General features: G+C 35.2%; 1 protein-coding gene, 1 non-coding gene and 1 pseudogene across 2 annotated transcripts in view; all 3 read left to right on the forward strand.

The window, feature by feature from the left end:
• The window catches only part of Rsf1 (remodeling and spacing factor 1), a 137,865-nt gene that overhangs the window by 106,048 nt on the left and 9,470 nt on the right, over positions 1 to 22,347 (forward strand). Inside the window, exons 11-16 of the mRNA XM_048787878.1 lie at positions 9,294 to 9,348; positions 10,335 to 10,444; positions 16,296 to 16,363; positions 17,457 to 17,664; positions 19,226 to 19,446; positions 21,995 to 22,183. Coding sequence (XP_048643835.1) covers positions 9,294 to 9,348; positions 10,335 to 10,444; positions 16,296 to 16,363; positions 17,457 to 17,664; positions 19,226 to 19,446; positions 21,995 to 22,183 — 851 coding nt within the window. The remainder of the gene's footprint in view (positions 1 to 9,293; positions 9,349 to 10,334; positions 10,445 to 16,295; positions 16,364 to 17,456; positions 17,665 to 19,225; positions 19,447 to 21,994; positions 22,184 to 22,347) is intronic.
• Positions 5 to 4,977, forward strand: LOC125612010 (annotated as a pseudogene).
• On the forward strand, positions 13,704 to 13,806 carry LOC125612220. Its single transcript, XR_007342554.1, has one exon. It is a non-coding gene; the product is annotated as a U6 spliceosomal RNA (small nuclear RNA).

The following is a 22,347-nucleotide window of genomic DNA, read 5'->3' on the forward strand; positions in this document are numbered from 1 at the left end:
ATTTCGATAAATGCATTAATGTTTCTCTTGGGTATTTGACAACTGAACTGTCTTATAGTATAGATGAATGCATCTATCTAGAGCAGAGATTGGCAAACTGTGACCTGTGGGTCAAATCTGTCCTGCTTCTTGTTTTGGTATTACCTATCAAGAATGATTTTTATGTTTTTACATGGTTGGGAAAAAAATTAAATCATATTTATGACACATGAAAATTAAATGACATTCACATTTCTTTGTCCACAAAATAAAGTTTGTCTGTATCTGCTTTTGTTCTACAAAAGCAGTTATAAATTGCAGTAAAGATCTAATGACTCTCCAACTTTGAAATGTGTTGTCTGTCATTTCATAGAAAAGTTTGCCAATCCCTTATCTAGAGTATGTCTCAGAACCCACCATGAATAAATATTAGCCCAAGTATTATAGTGAACATAAGAAAATTACAAGAACTTCCCTATCACTTAGTTACTCATGTGCATCTCTTTGGGTGGGCAAGTAACACTTAATTAGCAATGCCAAATAATTAACATTTAATGGTTGAACCATGTACTGAATATAAAAGAGATGACTCCATTTTCATTATGCCACTATACTGAGGTCCAAAGCAGTGAGAGAAAGTTTCTTGGAGGAAGTAAGACTGAACATGATCTAATATTTAAAAGAATGTTTAGAATCAAAACAGTAGGTATATAATTCATTTGCACCTATTGTGTACCGAACTGAAGAGAAAAGGTGAGTAAGACAGCTCTTGTTTACATGGAATTCAAATCATATCAGAAAATACAGATGTATGAATCATTAAATAAATAATGTATAAATACACTAAAATAGAAAAATCAAGATATATTCAAAATAATATAAGAACATTGTGGAGGAGCAATTTAGTAATCTTAGGAGTTGGAGTTATCAGGGAAAGCCTTGGAAGATAAATTGGGATTATATAGTTGAACACATAAAGAAGAGGTATTCCAAAGCCGTGAGTACAAAACATGAGTAAAGACAAAGTAGAAGTCAGGGTAGGAGAGTGGTAGGGGAGATATACCTCTTAAAGCAGAGTAAGTCCAAATTGCAAACAGCCTTACATTCCTGGGTAGGGACTTTGAAGTATTCTTTATAGACAGCAGGGGAACCATCAAAGATGGTATGTGGTTATTTATTTCAGAAAATGCTCTGGTAGGACAGCACTGGCAGAGTGGCAGGCCAGGGCCCAGGACCCACCTCCTGCCTCCGGATGCGCTACCTCACTGGCTGGCCTGCACCATGCTCCACCCTGGACACTGCTTGTCCTTTTGCTGGGGTGTACAGGGTTTGGGAGTGGGCCCCAGTTCAGCCTGATTTACAGCTCTGCTAAAAATTGCTTGGTTCCCGCAGCATTAGCGCCTGTGTTTGAGGCAACATTAGCAAGAAGTTGGGACTTTTAGAGTAATGCATTAGAAAAGTGTTTTATTTTTTTTTTAACTTAAAAAAATATTTATTTGGGCTCATGGTTCTGGAGGCCTAAAGTTGAGAAGAAATATCTGGAGTCAATCTTTCTGGAGTAAGAATGGCCTTCTTTCTGGCAGAGTCCTGAGATGGTGTAGGGCTTTGCATAGCAAGAGACAGAGAGCACATATGTCCTTTGAAAATGTTGTTGTGTGCCTGACATTCTGCTACCCGAGGTGTGGAGACCATACCATATTCAGAAGTTTGTTGTCCTTGAGGGCCCATCTGGAATTTAGTCACAGTTAGGAAGAAAGACCACTTCTGACAAAATGCAACTTCTTACCATGGAACTACTACTCACTTCCTCCAAACTCCTGAAACAGGGAAAATTGAAGAGCCACGGCAATTGATAAAACAGAAACCAAGCTATGTTAACTTATATAGCATTTCACATGAATACTCGAAGGATTGAAAGCTGTTTGAGGTGGTAGCAGGGAGGCCAGTGTCAAACATGCAGACCTGTGCTGCTGTGGATAGGTGCAGACTCACTGGATGGGCCACAGTCGAGTCCTGGACTTCTCACCTCAGACACAAAAGCCTCTTTTGAGGCACATGTCAGAGAAAAATTCAATTGAGTCATCGAGGCTGTGGATAGGAGAAAGAGCAAGAAAGAAAGAAAGAAAGAAAAAGAGAATCGATAAACTCACCAAAGAGTTGGCCCAGAAAACTGCTGAACTTTTGTAAGTCCATGCAGCAGATTCAGAAAAAGCAGAAAGTTCAGAGATGGGAGAGGGCCCTGAACAGACAAGTGGATGTGGCCATGGTCACTGCACTGAGGCATCGCCTGACAGAAGCAGAGGAGGAGCTTCTTAGGAAGGAAGAAGAAGCAGCAGCTGAAAAGGAGGTTCAAGGGAAAGCTCAGCTCCAGGACTTTACTTAAGAATCTGTTGCAGTGGGTAGAACTAGTGGGAAATCAGTTAGAGTACTACCAAAGCCAGCAGTCCTCAGGCCAAAGCTGTGACATCAGTGAGCATATGCTTACAGATCTCTCTTCAAATAAGAAATCCTAATGCCTAACCCAAGGGTACCCACATTCTGTGTGTAGCCACCCTGATCTCAAAACCCATTTCCATCAAGGACGACAGGACCAGCATGTAGACTGCCCAAGAAAGGGGAGTTTCTGAGGCTTAGCCAGAAAGACAACATCAGGCCCCAAATGGCTTAAAAAAAAACCCAACAATGATAGTGAACATCATCTAAAAGGGGGGTGGCTCAAGACCATCATCTCTTGCCTTTGGGGAATGTTGTTTCAGGGACCAGTGATTCTGTCCTTTTGGGCACATCACACAGTAAGACATTGGAAAAGCAAAGATCGTGATGCACATAAGCACCTAAATTAACCAGAATTTAACAAAGGGGAATCTCAGCCAAAATTTTATTATAACATCCTTTTAAAAGCAATAAACAAATTACAAAAAGAACACTGAGAAGGAACAATCTTATCTTAAAGTTTTAGTAAAACAAAGCTCCAGCTGCTGAAATAATTGACCCAGTCTTCAGTAGTCCTGGCACCTGGACCCGTTGTGCATTGGTCATTAATGTTCAGGCCTGAGGCCTCATAAGATGTCAAACACTAGAAGAAATTTCATCTGTGCCCACTGCCTTCTAAAATGTGAGGCAAGGAATGGAAAAGTTCTGTTAACAGCAGTGAAGTAAAGATTTTTTTGTTTGTGTCTAACCTTCTTCTCAATTAATTTGAAAGCCAACAAAGTAAGATTTCTGTTTCCCTGGAGTTTTCTACTGGTCAAGATTTTACTCTTTAGGTTGCATAAGGGACTTGTTCAGTCAGATTTCAGTTTTCATTTGACAGATTGCTTTTCAGTTTGTTAGTTTGATTCAGGTTTTTTATGTCCATAGATGCATGTTTATTCAAATTTTCGGCATATCTCTGCAGTCTTCTTTAGCTGAGTAATCTGCACCCTTTGACCATGCTGCCAGCCTCTGTCCTAATAGCTATTTCTGTGGTATCATTTTGGAGGGTGGTAAAACTCTTTTGATCAGCACCCATCATTGGTGCAGCCTCTGAGCACTTGGCATGACAGTACATGGCACATGTACTGGGATCATCTTGGAAGCATTGCAGCCTTAAGACCCCCTCCCCTGGTAGTATCAGCAGCTTGCTGTCTATTAACTGTGGGCATGACTTTCTTTTTGCTGGCTTAAGTTTTCCAGCCAGCGGCTCCTTTTGCCTCCTGCTGCTTTGCCCTTTGATGACTAAAATATACTTTCTTACCTTTTAACCAAGTATCTGGGGTTCTCCTGTACAGTGTATTCTAACATAATTTCTGAACTAAATAATGCATATAGGATCCAGAATCTAATACTGTCTTCCCAAAATAGCTTTTGTTTCCACAAAAAACTATTTTTTTTTTGAGAATCTCTTCCTTTAAAATTTTCTTCTAGAATGAATTTCCATATTTTTTTCCCATAAGTTTTTCAATGCCATCAGGTCTTATGCAGAGTTTTCAAGTGCTGACATCGTTCTGGAAACAAGAGCAATTATGTGCACAAATATATACACGTATATATAAAGCACATGCAAAATGTATATGTCAGCTATGTTAATAAATTATTTTTAAATCTACATAGAGAAAGTGTGTGTTTGTGGTAGGTGATTAAAACTATTGGTTTAAAACTATATAGGTTTGTAAATTGAATTCTCTTATTTTAAAACATTAAAACCATAATCTAATTAACAATAGTAGAATTATGATTGTTATTGCAGTAAGCATTGGATTAGCAGTATATTAAAAGTAGGTAATAGGGGCTGTGTATATAGCTTAGTTGGTAGAGTGCTTGCCTCACATGTACAAGGCCCTGGGTTCAATCCCCAGCACCAAAAAAAAAAAAAAAAAAGAGTAAGTAATAAAGCAGTTACTTAAAATGCCAATAAACTGAAAACTGTTACTCCTCATTTTAAGTATTTTAAACTTGTGATAACGGCAATGTTGATTTTTTGAGTGTTCACTTTGACCTTTGGCTTATGGGGTAGACAATTTCGTCTGGTATGTAGGTAGCTATTAAGTGGGGAAAAAATACTGCTGTGAATATCACTGTTTAGGCAAACATTGTAGTATCGTTTATTTGGACACTTAATTTCCTCCAAAGTTATCTAATATTGATGCTTGGACCATGGTTGCACTTTAGCTTTTCCATACTAAAAAATGACTTGCTAGTTATAGTGCATGTTCTTTGTCCCATAATGTGTATGCAAAGACAAGAACTGTACCCAGATTTTTGTTTCATTTAAAGTAGCTAATAATTTTAATGTTCCTTTAACATGCTAAGAGGACATGGCATCTCTCTTTGACAGTGGTATTCAGTGAGCTTCAGAAAGCACCATAATTTCATAATCTATATACATTACATGAGACAAATAATTTGAGATTTATCATATTTAAAAAAATTTTTTTTGTACTTGGGATTCAACTCAGGAGCGCCTAATCACTGAGCCACATCCCTAAGCCCCTTTGTATTTTTTATTTATATACAGGGTCTCACTAAGTTGCTTAGGGCCTCATTAAGTTGCTGAGACTGGTTTTAAACCTGTGATCCAGGGCTGGGGATGTGGCTCAAGCGGTAGCACACTTGCCTAGCATTCGCGAGGCACTGGGTTCGATCCTCAACACCACATAAAGATAAAATAAAGATATTGTGTCCACCTAAAACTAAAAAGTAAATATATATATATATACCTGTGATCCTCCTGCCTCCGCCTCCTAAGTAAGCTGCTGGTATTACAGAAGTGTGCCACTCCGCCTGGCTAAAATTTTTGCTTTTAAGTTTGAGCTAAAGTCTGATCCCCATACAAGGAAATGTGTTATGTATGTTATACTTACATCAAGACATAATTTACTATTGAAATATGGGAGATGGCTTATTCAGAGGGATACTCTACTTACATGCCAAGGCTTAAGCTGTGTGCCATGTCTCTTTTATGTCCTATTTTAAGATCTCTTTCTTATCTCCCTGGGAAGTTACCTTATACTTGAGGCAGTTGCTTTTTTGAAGAAGTCACCAAAGTTTCTAGGAAAACATGTTCAAAGTATAACTGAAGAATAAATTGAATTTTTTTATTTGTCTTACAGTGGAGAAATATTGATTTGAACTGTTTTTTCTTTCTTTCCAAACTAAATTACAGATTCGTATCTATAAAGTTCAGGTTGCTTAGAAACTGTTTTCCAGTATTCTGCAGGGCCAGTCAGTTGTGCAGAAGTTGAAATATTCTGTTACCAGAATTTTAAAAGAAGCTTTTAGATTATGAAATATGATAATAAAGGTATATTTCTGACTAAACAAGAAAAAAATGCTCTGGTAACAGAAGTTGAAATTAGAGTTTGGGCGCTGCAGAGAGAGTTTATGAGAGCCTATGAGGCCTGTACTAGGGGATAGTAAGGTAGACATGTTGGAGATACATTCAAAGGATTAATTTATAGGACTCAGTGCCCATTTGTTTACTCATATAGGATGAGAATATCTAAACACTGCCCTTTGATTGGTCTTAGTATTTTAATTTTTTACCTCTTAAACTTATGTCCTTTGACTCATTGTCTGCTTTTCAAATTTTAGTTTGCCTTAAATTAGCTAATTCTATAATCCAAAGTGAAATTTAATAAATTTCAGCCTCCACAACATTAACTTTAGTTTTTTGTTTTGTTTTGTTTTGTTTTTTTTTCACAATTCAATTTGAGCTGTCCAGGTCATAGAGGATGCTACTTCATTTAAAGGCAAGTTAATCTCCAAAACTGATTTAGAGATAGTGTTTAACTTTTTAAATTTAGTTGTCTAAATATCTTTGAATTTAGAAACCAAGAGTTATTTGTATAAACAACTTGTTTTTCAAATATTTATAACATTTTCTAAGGACATTTTCAAAAATGAAGAATAATTCTGCATAAAATTATTAGATATATTTTGATGTGCAGAGTTTCTTCTGTTTTTTTTTTTTTTTTTTACTTAGAAAAATCTAAAAATTCTTCAAATTAAATAGTAACTTATTTTTTATCGGTCTCAATCTTTCTGAAATCTGCCTGTCCTTCTAGAAATGAACAATTTTCCCACGTCCTGAAGCTCGCCCATTAAGGGCTTAGAAGAGAATGTCTTCTTTCTAAAAGCAAGAATATAAACCACTAAGAGTTCTGTCTGATACTCAGATTAAATCTGCTTATTCTTTGGAAGTCTGTAATGCTTATGCTATTTATACATGCAAAAGTCTGGTGAAGATTGTTTTGACAAAGGCCTTATATACAATAGGATATGCTGCTTCAATTATGAAATATTGTTGGATTTTATTTATTGGGTATCTACTTCATGCCATGCAGTATATTCACCATGAAGGGTATAATGTAATCTCTACCTTAATGGGCTCTATAGTCTAGTGGAAAAGAGGGACATGTCAATGAATATTTAGTGACTAGCTTTCTAACTATCGGAGATATGGAGTTGTGATGCTCTGTGAAATCTACTCTATTTTATAATGGTCTCTTCCAGAGCTTGGTATTATTTGGAATTCAGACATCTCTGTGTTTCCAGACTATTATTACTAGTAGTTTGCTAACAGAGAGTTGAATTTAATCAGGGTTGGAATTTTCCATGTAATTTAACAAAAGGGAAAGATAGAAAGAGACAAGGAATTTGAAAGTGTATGCAAAGGAGTATTTGGCAGGAGGGAGTAGTATCGGGATTGAACTCAGAGGCGCTCAACCACTGAGCCACATCCCCAGCCCTATTTTGTATTTTATTTAGAGACAGGGTCTCACGGAGTTGCTAGCGCTTCACTTTTGCTGAGGCTAGCTTTGAGTTCTTGATCCCAAAGGAGGATTTTTAATGATGGAACAGGGAGTGTATGCCAGGTCAAGAGGAAAGTAAGGACATAAAGAGAGTAATGGACAGTGGATAGAGTTCTACTGAAATAAAAGAATTGTTGGATTTAGAGTACAAAATGATTGCAGGAACTGTTATTTACCTAAGGATTCCCAAGCCTGACACAAATCTTGATCAAATACAATGAGTGTGAACAGATATTTTTTTAGGGCGTGGAAAAGTGTTGCCAATCTATAATCCCAACTACTTGGGAGGCTGAGGCAGGAGGATCACAATTTGAAACCAGTCAGAGCAACTTAGCTTGTCCTCAGCTCAAATAAAAGTTTAAAACTTGGGCTGGGGATATAGCTCAGTATTTGTCTAGCATATGTGAGACCTAGGGTTCAATTCCCAGTACCACAAAATTAATAAATCAGTATATCAATCAATAAATAAATTTTCTTCAGAGAGATGGGGCCAAGTTAAAGCAGAAATTTTGACCCATAAAGGAGAGAACTGGTATTTCAATAAACATGGTTATTGTAACGACTGGTAATATGTCACATATATTTAATAACAGAGATAGTTCAAGTCATAAAATATTCCCTGTTTAGTCCAGTTAGTACTGTTCTTGTCTTTCCTAGTTACTACTTAATTGTGTTTTTATCAGGCTTTTTATTAAAATCATTTTATCGTTTTCATAACATGACAGTTTTTATTTAATAGCTTCATGACCTCTCTCTGAGATTCCTATTAACAGGGTCAAGGGTTTCTAGAGCATAAAAGCTAAAGGACCCAGACAAGCAGATGCATTAACTTCCTTTCAGAAGAGAGATTACAAGAGAGGAAGAATGGTTACTGTTTTAGTTCACTAATACACCCTGGCATATCAGAATTCAGCTATCCTTATTGAACTGGATTAACTTTAGGGAGAACCAGAGAATGCACCTGTTATATATAGCTGTTTGTAATGTAATATTTGTTGAATTAAAATCAACAAAGATTTGTTGGAAATAAAACTGTGGAGATGTCATTAGTGCTTCATATCCTCATATTATGGCTCCAAAGGTATCTTCTATTGTGGCACTGCAGAATGTAGAGCCTATGTCTGTATTGCTCTTTCTCTTTTCTATAGCAAGAATTGAGTGGTATTAGTGTCATTCACTGGGACCTTGATATGGTTTTCTTATACACAATTCTTTTTTAATGATATCAGGTCACAGTGTGACTCTTGACAAAGCTTCCTTTTCTATTTCAGTTATAAGGTTTATTTCAATAGAATAAGTCAATTCTACATAAAATCGGCATACTACAGTGAACAGCCACATCAATGTTTATAGCAGCTCAATTCACAATAGCTAAATTATGGAACCAACCTAGGTGCCCTTCAACAAATGAATGCATAAAGAAACTGTGGTATCACATGGAATATTATTTACCCTCAAAGAAGAATGAAATTATGGCATTTGTCATTAAATGGATGGAACTGGAGAATATTATCCTAAGCAAAATAAGCCAATCCCACAGAACCAAAAGCTGGATGTTTTATCTGATATACAGACGCTAATTCACAATAAGGGGGCAGAGAATTGTGGTATTTTAGATGAAACAGGCGAGTGTAAGGAGGAAAGGGGGCATAGGTGTAGGAATGATAGAATGAATCAGACATTATTACCCTATGTGCATATATGATTATATGAACTCCGTCATATACAACCATATGAATGAGAAGTTATACTCCGTTTGTGTATGATGTGTCAAAATGCATTCTTCTGTCATGTACAACTAATTAGAACAAATTTAAAAAAAAAAAAAAAAACCTCATACCACAAAAACAAGTATAAGTCAGTTCTAAAAGTATAGTTTTTATCCCTTTCGGAAGTTGTATTAATAATAAACATGTCTGTGATATAGCCTCTACCTATCATGGAATTCTAATTTTATTGTCTGCATTAGCAATATTTTCATAATTTTTTCCACAAATCTTATATTGTGTTTTTTACTTAAAGGAAAGAACGCTTGGTGTACGTGGGTATCAGTATTGAAAACATCATTCCTCCACAAGTAAGTTTCTTGCTTACAGTATTTTCAAAGGAGATATGGGCTTAATTGTTCTAAAATTTAACTCATTTTTGTAATGGGGCTAGTTTTAAATATATAATATATACATATATATATATATATATATATACACACACACATATATATGTATATATATATATATATAGCTAAAAATTAAATTTAAAACCCTAAATAAATTACCTATGATCGTGATTGAAATAAAAATATGTGCAGATAACCCAAAAATGTGATTTATCAAAGCTAAATTAGATGTTCATTGCTTGGGGTTTTATGTTCCATTGTTTTTACCCAAATCAGATAATTTTTGTATATGTTTTCATGTTATTTATGTAAAGTAACTGAAGAACAGTTCAGGGTGATTGGGTTTTTAATTTCCTGCTTTTTAGCATTATTGAACACTTTAATTTATATTGTTGCAATTTGGTTTCTTTGAAGGTTTATCACTTTGTATTTAATAATGTATAATGAAGAAGAGTATCTCTTGCTGAGTAGATGGAATATGGTTTCTCTTTTGAAATGAAGAGCCTTTACTAATTTGATAAGCAGTTTCATTCAGACTTAATTAATTAAATCACAGACTGTGAAGTTATTTTCTTTCAGCATCACCCCTTTCTTTTAAATCAATTACTTTATTCATTCAGCATATATTCCTATTGAGTGTTTTCTGTGTGTCAAATTTAATTGGTTAAAAGACTGTACCAGTGGAAAAATTTCATCCTGATAGTTTTAAAACAGGCAATTATAAACTAAAAAAAGTAGAATTATTTTCATACAGAAGATTTTCATCCTTTCACCACTAGTATTCCTTTTTATGCCTATACAATTAATGTTGTTGTTTATATTCATTTTGGGCAGGATAATGTCAAATTTTTTCAGACCTTTCACATGTGTCACCTAGATGGAGATTACAACACTGCTAATCCCAAGGGATTTTGTTCTGTTTTACCTGTATTCTTATATTTTGAAAGGAGCCAGATTTTTCTGAAGATCAAGAAGAAAAGAAAAAAGATTCAAAAAAGTCAAAAGCAAATTTGCTTGAAAGGAGGTCAACAAGAACACGGAAGTGTATAAGTTACAGGTATGCAATATATGGAATTGGTTGTAGGAAAAGGTCATAAAATGTTTTTATAATTATATTGGTAATTATAATAATAACATGACCCAGAAGCATATGCTTTTTTTATCACAATGATTATTAGCAATTGTATATGCACTGGGTATTGATTTCAGGAACCCTGGGCTAACGATGTAGCTCAGTATAGCGGTTGCCTAGCATGTGTGAATTTCTGTTTCATTTCAAGCACCATAATAAAAAAAAGAAAAAAAAGAAATTTTCCAGGACCCTCTAAAGATACCTTAACCCACAGATCCTCAATCCCATGTGTTAAAATATAGTATTTGTATGTAACCTGTGCACATCTTCCCATATATGTTAAATCATCTCTAGATGGCTTATACAAGCAGGCATGGTAGCACACGCTTGTAGTCCCAGCTACTGGGGAGGCTGAGGTGGGAGAATCACGTGAGCCCAAGAGTTAGGACCAGGCTGGGCAATGTTAGAGAGACCCCATCTCATAAAACAGTCAAAAACCCAAATACTGAATACATATAAGTTATTGTTTTACTGTATCCTTTAGGGAATGATTACAGGGGAAAGAGTCCATATATTTCAATACAGGCACAATTTTTTTATCCAGATAATTTTGATCTATGACTGGTGGAAACTACAGGAGCTGGACCTGTGGAGACTGAAGGCCATGTATTTATTTCTTACCTCCCATCTTTAGAGTCACAGAATTTTGTAGTATATAGTGTGATATTTTCCAAACATAAATATACTCATGTCTTCCTCTTCTCCCTAACATGCTTTATTGGATATTTATAGCTCTTGGGATGAAGAATAAAGCTTTAGATCTAGAAGTCTTGGCATAGTTTTATCTCAACTTTCATTCGTCCTCCATCCCATCAACATTTTCCTTAACCTCTTGTGCATTCATTACAGTATCATCTTCTAGTCCCTTTTTGCTCGTTGTTTATTCTGCCTCTTATTTCCCTCCATTTTTACCTTACTAACCTTTTCTTAAAACAAATCTCCCCCTTGTAGCAACCAGTTCTTTATTTAAAAACATTTGTAATTCTATTTTGTGTGATTAAAATTATTTAAAAATTTTCTCTCCCTCATTACACTGTTTGCATCCTTTTCTATTTTACACATTCTTGTGTCTCCTACACATAGTGTTATAAATACACAGTTAATATTATTATTATTAATATAACCAGGTGCAGAGGCACTCGCCTGTAACTTCAACTACTTGGGTGGCTGAGGAAGGAGGATTGCAAGTTCAACGCCAGCCTCAGCAACTTAGTGAGGCCTTGTCTCAAAATTTTAAAAAAAAGAAGGCTGAGGATGTAGCTCAGTGGTTGAGCACCCCTGGGTTTAATCCCTGCTAATAAAACAGAAGCAAAACAACAAAAAAGAGAAGGGAAGAAAAATAATATAATCTGGTTTATCTTTTGCTACCAAAGATACCAGAAAGGTTTTTCCATTGTTTTTCTGTATCTTTAAAAAATATATATTAAAAAATATATAGATATATAAATATATAGATAGATAGTTGTAGGTGGACACAATGCATTTATATATGGTGTTGAGAATCAAACTCAGGGCCTCACACATATTAGGCAAGTGCTCTACCATTGAGCCACAACCCCAGCCCTGAACCCTATCTTTTGATTGTTTTCTTGTTTTCTCTCTAATATTCTTTCCACTAAATCACATTGCCTCACTCAAATAATAGATAAATTATATTTAAGTTGCTATATACCTTTCTTTCTCTTCTCCCCTTTTTTGGTATCAGAGACTGAACCCATGGGCACTTAACCACTGAGCCATATTCTTAGCCCTTTTATTTTTTATTATGAGACAAGGACTTGCTAAGTTGTATAGTTGCCGAGGCTGGCTTTGAACTTTCAGTCCTCCTGCCTCAGCCTCCTGAGTTGCTGGGATTAAAAGCATGCATCATTATGCCTCACTACCATTGTGGCCTCTGAAATACCAAACAGTGTTTTGGGACATCAAGCAGAGATTTGTTTTATTAGAATTTCATCACTGCTTACTATAATTTAATAATTGTTTATCTGATTCTTATTGCTTCTAACAAAGAGTATGACACATCAAAATTACCTAGAGGAAGCACTGGATTGAGGATCAGAAGACTAAGAGTAGAGTCCTCACTCTGGCACTTAATGACCATATATCTTTAAGTATTCCATTGCTCTTTGGTCTTTGTTGCCTTATCTTGGCAATATAGGACCTTATGGTAAACTATGTGTTTTAGCATAGAATGTACTACGTGATGCATTTTTCATACCCTACCTAGTTCTTGAAAATAATTTTAAAAAGGCTTACTTACACCCTAGTGTAAAAACAGCTTTGAAATTATACCATAAAAGGCAGAAACAATAATGGAAAGGATATTTGATTACATAAATATTTTTAAAATAAGACAATCTCAGACAATTGCACATACAGACAAACATGGAGTTAGACTTTAAAAGGAGTGGTTTATGAATTTAACAAAATGCAAGGAATATAGTAGAGATGTGATGTCAGTTTTCCTTTCTCAAAACTTAAAAAAAAAATAGTGGATGGGGTTGTGGCTCAGCAGTAGAGTGCTCGCCTAGCATGCGCAAGGCGCTGTGTTTAGTCCTCAGCACCACCAAAAATAAGTAAATAAAATAAAAGTATTGTGTCCAACTACAACTAAACAAACCAAAAACTTTAAATATATATATATATGCGCAAACGCTGAAAAGGAAGTACAGTTTGATAGAAGTAATTGCAGGGCCAGGAATGTAGCTCAGTGGTAGAGTACTTGCCTAGCATGTGCAAGGCCCTGGATTCAATCCACAGTACTGCAAAAAAAGGGAATTACAACATGTTCCAAAGGAGGTACAATTTTAATACACAAAAATTTTACAAATCAGTAAGAAAAGATGAACAAACTAGCATTCAGAATGGGCAAAGGAATAGCAGTATGTGACAGTGCATGTCTATAATCCCAGTGGCTTTGGAGGCTGAGACAGGAGGATTGAAATTTTTAGACCAGCATTTGCAACTTAGTGAGACCGTATTTCAGAATTTTAAAAAATATATATATTTTTAACAAGATGGGAATGTAGCTCTGTAGTAAATAAATCCTGACTGCTTCATCCCTAGTACTGGGGTGGGGTGTTTGGGGGAGGCAAAGAACCCAAATGAGTACTCTGCAACATGACCAGTAAACATGAAAAAAATATTTGGTCATACAGTAGTCAAATTAAAATTAGAACAGGAAATGCTTTGGCAGCATATAAACTAAAACTGAAATGATACAGAGAAGATCACCATGACTCTTGTGCAAAGAGGACATGTAAATTCATGAAGTGTTCCATATTTTAAAAAATAATAATTAGAACAGGAAAATAACTTAAATTCTCTTCATTGTTGTTATTAAAACAATTTGTGTGCCATTAACACCAATTACATTATCTTAGTTAGAATACCGGGAAGAAATGTATGGTCCAACAAAATTTCACAATGGCATCATAGGGGTCTCTAACCATACAGGGGAAAAGATAGTTATAGGCTTCTGAAAAAGGGTGGTGGTTAGATGAAATTTAAAAGAAGCAATTATAATAGAGTAAAGGAAGACACTAAAGGGGGTCAGTTTCAGACATGGATTACATGAATCCTGTTGCGTTGGAATCAGTGAAGTTTAGGCAGATACATAGAAACCCATTATCTGAAATCCTGCCTCTAGGTTGTATAGCAAGACTCCTTATTAATTTTAAAAATGACTTGGATCCTCCAGATAAGAATTAGATATTTCATTCTTAGTGGTATCATCTCAAATGTCTGAAGTTTCTGATGGCTTTAGAAAACAGTTTCTCAGTAAGAAAGCAGACGTTACTTAAAGTAGATTATCATGCCACTTTATAACCTCTGTATATCCTTGACAAATACTAATTTTGGTTAACTTTGCATCTAGCTTTATCTGTATCTGTTAATTAGCTCAATAGATGGATATGTAGATTTTTTTACTTTCTTAAAATTTGTCTTTGTAGTACTGTGATTGAATCCAGGGCACTTTACCATTGAGCTAAATCCCCAGATGTTTTTAATTTTCTATTTTGAGACAGGGTCTCAGTAAATTGCCAAAGATGACCTGGAACTTAGGATCTTCCTGCCTCAGCCTCCTGAGTTGCCAGGATTATAGGCGTGTAACATTGTTCCCAGTTCTCAGAATTTATCTTAAGGAAAAACCAAGCTATAGCTACAGTAATATTTTTCAGAGCATGCTAACTGAAAAAAAATTGGAAATAAACTGTTTTTAACTATAATTATTATGTATTTATATGACTAGACAATACACAGACATTAAAAATTATATTGTTGTAGAAGCTAACTTGAAACTTGTGAATCCCTTGAAAAATCTGGGTATTTTTGTGTATATGTATTTGCAACTCAGAGGCAAAATATTTAGCTTTTAGTCTTGATATTGTTATTAATCTACTAGGTGCCTTTAATCCTTACCCTCTCCAATAGAACTTATTGTTGGAATTTACTGTGATGATAGAAATGTTATATTTCCTTCATGTCCAGTATGGCAAGCAGTAAGCCATATGTAATGGTTGAGTACTTAAAATAAGCTTAATGAGGAACAGAATTTTAAAATTTAACTGAAATAGATTCATGTGGCTAGCCAGTAATTACTATATTTATCATGGTTTTGGACAAGTCACTTCATCTTATTGGTTACCTGATCCCTAAAATGAAAGGAGGAAATCCAGGGAACATTTAGTCTTGGTCCTTTCCTTTAAACCGGAGGACAACCCTTCAAGAACAAGTACATTAAGTTAGTTCTACAATTTTAATCAGCTGTATGGGAACTTAAGTATTAACAATAATAATGATCTACTTTTCAATAATAATAATAATTAAGCCTATTTAACATTTTTTGTGAAATAATTTGTTCAATTTACTTAACATATGATTTGTTTTACTGGGGGTGGGCCTAGAAGTCAAATCCAGCTTACTGCTAGATTTTTGTAAGCCTATGACCTATAAATTATGTTTATATTTGTAAATGGTTGAAAAAAAGAACAAAAAAATTCCATAAATATTATATACATATAAAAACCAGTATATATAAAGTTTAATTGGAGCACATCCATATTTATTTATGTAACATACTGTCTGTAATCGCTTCTGTGTTACATTGACAGAGTTGATGGTTATAAAAACCGTATACTCCAAAAAAATCTAAAATGTGTACATACCATCTGGTCCTTTTATATATATTTTTAATGGGTTATGGATCTAGTGCAGTGGAGGTACATTTGCTTTAATGTGAGGCCCTGGGTTTAATCTACCCAGCATTGCAAAAAAAGTTCTTTGTTTTCTGATACTGTTATAGTTCAATTGTGCTGGAATATACAAAATACCTGAACTGCTTGTAAACAACAGAAATTTATATCTCACAGTTCTGGAAGATAGAAAGCCCAGGATCAAGGCACTGGCAGATTTTTGAGTCTGGTGAGGGCCTACTTTCGGGTTTATAAATGGTACCTGTTAGCTGTGTGTTCACCTGGTAGAAAAGGCAAGGAGACTCTAGAGAAGGTCTGGCATGTCTGGTGAACACCTGCTTCCTCTTATATGGCTGTCTTCTCACTGTGGCCTCACATGGTGGAAAGGGCGATGGTTCTTTCTGTCCTGTTTTATGAGGACATTAATCCTGTTCATGAGGGCCTCACTTCCTAATACTATCACCTTGGTAGGTAGGATTTTACTGCTTGTGGGGATACAAACAGTTAATTATTTAGTATAGATGATCTTTAAGAGTTTAAAACACCAGGACAGGCTGTAATGTGATCATTTTATGTTTTAGATTTGATGAGTTTGATGAAGCAATTGATGAAGCTATAGAAGATGATATCAAAGAGGCTGATGGAGGAGGTATGTTGTACCATTCTTAATTTTTCATATAACTGCCAACAAGTTAATTCAAATGCCCAAATTAGGACATTGAACATAATTTTTAGTCCCCACCTTAATGTGCATCACTATAACTAATGATTTTAACTGTCTTAGATACAAAATGGACAGTGTCAGAGGACAGACTCAGATCTTACTAATTATTTTTGTTTTATGATCTACCACAAAATATTAGTGTTCCTCCATACATCAAAAATTTTACTCCTGGGCTAGGATTATTATAGCTCAGTGACAGAGTGCTTGCCTCATACATGTGAAGCACTAGGTTCAATCCTCAACACCACATAAAAATAAATAAACAAAATAAAGATATTGTGTCCATCTATAACGAAAAAAATAAACAACAAAAAAGATATTTTAAAAAAAAAATTTCATTCCTGGGTCCATCTATTAAAATCAGCATACTAACTTCATAGTCTTTAAAAGATGGCATTAATGTAGAGGAATTTGAAGGTACTTTATGAAAGTACCTTTAGCCAATTGCTGGTGCTCTGATGTGGAACATTGTGGTTTCCATTTAATTATTAAGAAAACTCTGGAAAGGATTAATAAATAGGTTGTTTGTAAAGGAACTAAAGAAGTCAAGAAGCTTTTCTAGAAATGTGTGCTTCATTTATTTCCTAGCCCACTTTTTTTTTCCTGTCCTACAAACAGTGTTTTTAAATATGTATTGGTCTCTTTCTTCAAGCCTTATCCAAAAGATAGCTTTCAAGAAGAGTTTTCTAGATGACTGTTAATTAAGTATGAGGTTTCTTTATGGGGTGACGAAAATGTTCTGGAATTGATTAGAGATGATGATTGTACAACGTTATAACTATATTAAAACTTTTTAATTACACACTGAAAAGGTGAGTTTCACGGTACATGAATTATAAATAAGAGGTTCTCTACATTGTGGACTTTTGTTCAGTAGGATGAGTACTAAATCTATCCTGATAAAAGCTCTGTCAGTAGAAGTTGGCAGAAATCCAATGAAGAGCTGTTAGACATAATAAGGACAGTCTGCAAATTAAGGGGAAAGTTTAATAAACATATAGTTATCCTTCCCCTTTAGGAGTTGGCCGAGGAAAAGATATCTCCACCATCACAGGTCACCGCGGGAAAGATATCTCTACTATTTTGGATGAAGAAAGAAAGGAAAATAAACGACCCCAGAGGGCAGCTGCTGCTCGACGAAAGAAACGCCGGCGACTAAATGATCTGGACAGTGATAGCAACCTGGATGAAGAAGAGAGTGAAGATGAATTCAAGATCAGTGATGGGTAAGTGGCCTGCCGTAGACCCCATCATTCTGACTGGCTTAAAAAGGACTAGCCAGCAGTGAGAGTTGGCCACATTGTGATGGGGATTTTGTTCTTCACAAAGATAGATTATCTCTGTTTTCAGGGTATTTAAAGAAGATTGAAGAACGTGAATTTTGGTTTTTATTAGATTAAAATAAAAAGTTAGGTTTATGGGGCTGGGGTTGTGGTCAGGGGTAGAACGCTCACCTAGCACATATGAGGCACTAGGTTTGATCCTCTGCACCACATAAAAATAAATAAAATAAAGGTATCGTGTCCATCTACAACAATATATATATATATATAGTAGATTTATGGTTATTTGTTTAATATTCAAAATTATATTTGATTAACAGTAATTGAACTTGGATTTGTTGAGAGGTTCCACTGTGCTACCTTCTGCTACCAAGTCCATGAGGAAGTCATCAAGTCAAATGTGAGAAATAAATAATTAGTAAATATCCTCTTTTGACATAGAGGTTGGGGTTGGGACAAGTAATCCAGTATGGAAAATCTGGAAATGCTTCTGCAGAATAGGTATTAAAACTATACTGCAGTTTCTCCTTTTAGATTGTTAATGGAGACAATAAACATATAAAGCCCCCACACAAAAAAGTCATTCTGCATGACTGCTACTAAAATATAAGGAAAATATAGATTAATGTAAGGAGGACAGTTGGATTAACCCAAAAACATCAGAGAAAACCTCCCAGTAAAAGTACAGTTTGATCTCAAATTTACAGAATATTTGGATAGATCATCAACAAGTTTGAGATTAGAAGCAGGATAAGAAAAGAAGGCATTCCAAGAAGTTATGTGTTGCAGGCAGCAAGCCATAAAATATCATGGAATATCTGAGAAATATCTAGTGTCCCAGGATAGGAAGAATACAAGAATAAAATAGAGAATGCCCTATTGGAGATGTGTTTAGAAAATTAAAAATAACTAGATGAAGGGTGTTTTGTTAGGCATGCATGAAAGTTTGGACTTTGTCCTGAAAATGATGAAAAACCACTGAATGTTTTAGATGTGAGAAATTAAAAGGGAAATATTAGGATTAATATCAGGTATTTGTTTTGATTATTGGGGGAGACAGAAGCTGAGTAGATTGGGAAATAATTAGTTCCCTTTTTTCTTTTTTTTTAAGTTGTAGATGAACTGTTAAAATTTTATTTATTTATTTTTTTATGTGATGTTGAGGATCAAATTTAGTGCCTCACATGTGCTGGGCAAGTGCTGTGTCATTGAGCTACAACCCCAACCCCATGAGTTCCCTTTTGATGTGCCAAATTTAAAGGTACACGGAGGACATCCAAGAGGCCAATGAAATTTTATATACAAAAATCAGCATCACTTTATCATCTCAGTCCCTCCTAAAAGAACAGATAACATTTTGTTCTCCAGAGAAACTGATAAAATTATCCAGATATATTGCATAAATGTTACTTAATGTTTCAATGGACCCACCAAAATTTGAACTCAAAAACGTGTTCTCAGTTCTTAGTGTACTATCATAATTTATTTGGGCTTTCCTGGACAGATCTCAAGATGAATTTGTTGTATCTGATGAAAACCCAGATGAAAGTGAAGAAGATCCACCATCTAATGATGACAGCGACACTGATTTCTGTAGTCGTAGATTGAGGCGACACCCTTCCCGACCAATGAGGCAAAGTAGGCGTTTGCGAAGAAAGACCCCAAAGAAAAAGTACTCTGATGACGACGAAGAGGAGGAATCTGAAGATAATAGTAGAGACTCTGGTAAAGATAACTTGTATTCATATCATACTAACTTACCACATTTGTTTGACTTCAGGAGTTAAGAGCTCTTAAAATTCTATACAATTGTAATTAAGCTTTCTGATAAAACTTTGTCCTTTTCTTTTTTAATTTTGGGGTACTCGAGGGCACTTGACCACTGAGCCTGTTTTTTATTTTATTTAGAGACAGGGTCTCACTGAGTTGCTTAGTGCCTCACTGTTGGTGAGGCTGGCTTTGAACTCATGATCTTGCTGCTTCAGCCTCCCAGCTGCTGGGATTACAAATGTGCTCCATCATGCCCAGGTTGTGCCCTTTTCTTATGACTCACTAGTAACTATGTGTTTCACATAGAGCATATCTGAGAAAATATATGCAAATTTATGTATTGACTTCATACTAAATTCATTTAGGATTGTGATGAGTCCTTTTGGTGCCACATTGTTTCCATTGCCTAACCTTTATCCTTATAGTGTTTCTTGGGATCATTCTCAAAAAGTTGAACATTTTTGTCAGATACTCAATTGTTTAAGAGAGAATTCCAGTTATCTCCAATATGTATACCACAATCAGTGATTCTGTAGTTTTTCCAACTTAGCAGTGACTTATGTTTTTATACATTATGCTTATCTTTATTAACATAATTAATAGAGGCAAAACAGCTGAAAGGTAGGGGGGATGCTTTATAGAATTGGTAAACAGGTAGCTGTCATCTTATAGGGGATGTATCACAGACATGAATATTGTTTCCTTGGTCTGGCCATCCTTTGTAGATTTTGTTTTATGTATATAGTTTTTCAGTAGTCCAGAATTTGATCTTGGACTTTACGTTCCATTTATTCATGTCTTTTTAGTTTCCTTTAATCAGGAATATCCCTCAAAATCTGTCTTTTCTGACCATGATATTTAAAAAGAATACCTACTAGTAATTTTATAAGATGTCCCCCAGTTTGGTTTTTCCTGTTTCCTTGTGATCAGATTCAGGTTATGCATTTTTGGCAGGAACTCACAGAAGTATTAGCCTCCCATGTTTCTTTATGTTATTTTTCCTTAAAATTAATAAGTAATTAGTAGTAAGATACTTTGATGCTGTGTAAATATACTTCCTTGTCAAATGTTTCACCTGCTAGTCTTAGTCCTTTGAGGATTCTCCAGCACTGTTATTCCTTTTATATCTATTAGTCATTGTTCCATGAGGAAGAACTTTCCCTTGTTTATATATTTCCTTATTTATATCAGTGTGTATTTTTGGATTCTTATTTTAATGAGTAGATTTAGTACATTACTATCAGTATTTAAGTTCAGTTTTCCCAGATTTGGCCAGTGAAAATCACTTCTAACTATTGGGTAGCTATTTTGAAATGTTGGCAGTCCATTAGAGAACAGTAAGATTGAATGTAATAATTCAGTAGAATTTGTAAGCACTACTGAAAGCACCTCTGACAGAAAGCCATATACTCACTCTGCTTTATTGATCAGAAATGACAAGAACAATGCTATTGGCAATGCTTTGAGAGTATAAACAGCCCTATGTACTGTATTTTACCAGGATTTTATTCCACATGGAGAAAATTTAAAAATGTAACTCCAATTGTATAATTCTTTGGAATAGGCTCATGAGGTTTCTTTGATTAGGGGGTTATATTATTATGAGGGTAGCCAAAGACAGGAACTGCAGATTATCAGGAAGAATATTCTGTAGACTGTTCACCACATAAAGCAGTTGTGGCAGCTTGTGTACTCGACCAGGTTGTTCTAAGTTGAATAAAATACATTGAATACATTTCTTTTCTTTTTGCATTGTTGGGGATCAGACTGAGGGCACATGCTAGAGAAGCCCTATATCACTGAGCTAAGTCCCAGCCCTTTTCTTTTTCGTTGTCCCCCCAACCCTTGTAGTACTGGGGATTAAACCTAGGTCCTCTCCACAACTTAGCCACATCTCTAGTCCTTTTTATTTTTTATTTTGAGATAGAATGTCACTAAGTTGCCAAGGTTGGCCTTGAACTTTTAATCCTCCTGCCTTAGCCTCCCATGTCCCTGGGGTAACAGGCATGTGCTACTACTGTGCCTGCTGTATATGTGCATTCTTTTTGGGGGGTGGCGGTGGTACTCAGACTGAACCCAGGGGTGCTTAACCACTGAGCCACATCCAAAGTCCTTTTTATTTTGTATTTTGAGGCAGGGTCTCACTAAGTTGCTTAGGGCCCTTACTAAGTTGCTGATGCTGGCCTTGATAGCAATCTTCTTGTCTCAGCCTCCTGAGTCCCTTGAATTACATGTGTATGCCACTGTGCCCATTTTCTCTTCCTTTAAATATTTTCTTATCTTGAGAATAAGATATGTTTTTAAGACTTGTCATTAAAAACCTCTCCCAGAGTGACTCACTTTATTAAAAAGAAAATAAGACTTATGAATGTTTTTAACCTAAGAATTTTTATGACTAAACTCTATTTAGTATCTTTAATTTTTATAGCCTAATCTAATTATATTTCTATTTAATAGATTTCAGTTTTATACATGACTTCGTTTTTGTTCCTTTTTTTAATAGAAAGTGACTTTAGCGATGATTTTAGTGATGATTTTGTAGAAACTCGGCGAAGGCGGTCAAGGAGGAACCAGAAAAGACAAATTAACTACAAAGAAGATTCAGAAAGTGATGGTTCCCAAAAGAGTTTAAGACGTGGCAAAGAAATAAGGCGTGTTCACAAGCGTAGACTTTCCAGCTCAGAGAGTGAAGGTAAGAAATAGATCTCCTACTTACATAAGTATGGACAAGGCAGAAATACACATTATAAAGTGAACTCAGGATTGTGGTTATATACTTTTTTTTAAAAAGTTCATATAATCAGTAGTAGTTTTAAGGTAAATTCCATATTTTGTTCCTGGTCACCAATTATAGTT

The sequence above is a fragment of the Marmota marmota genome, unplaced genomic scaffold, assembly GCF_001458135.2.
Source record: "Marmota marmota marmota unplaced genomic scaffold, marMar, whole genome shotgun sequence".
Taxonomy (NCBI): Eukaryota; Metazoa; Chordata; class Mammalia; order Rodentia; family Sciuridae; genus Marmota; species Marmota marmota.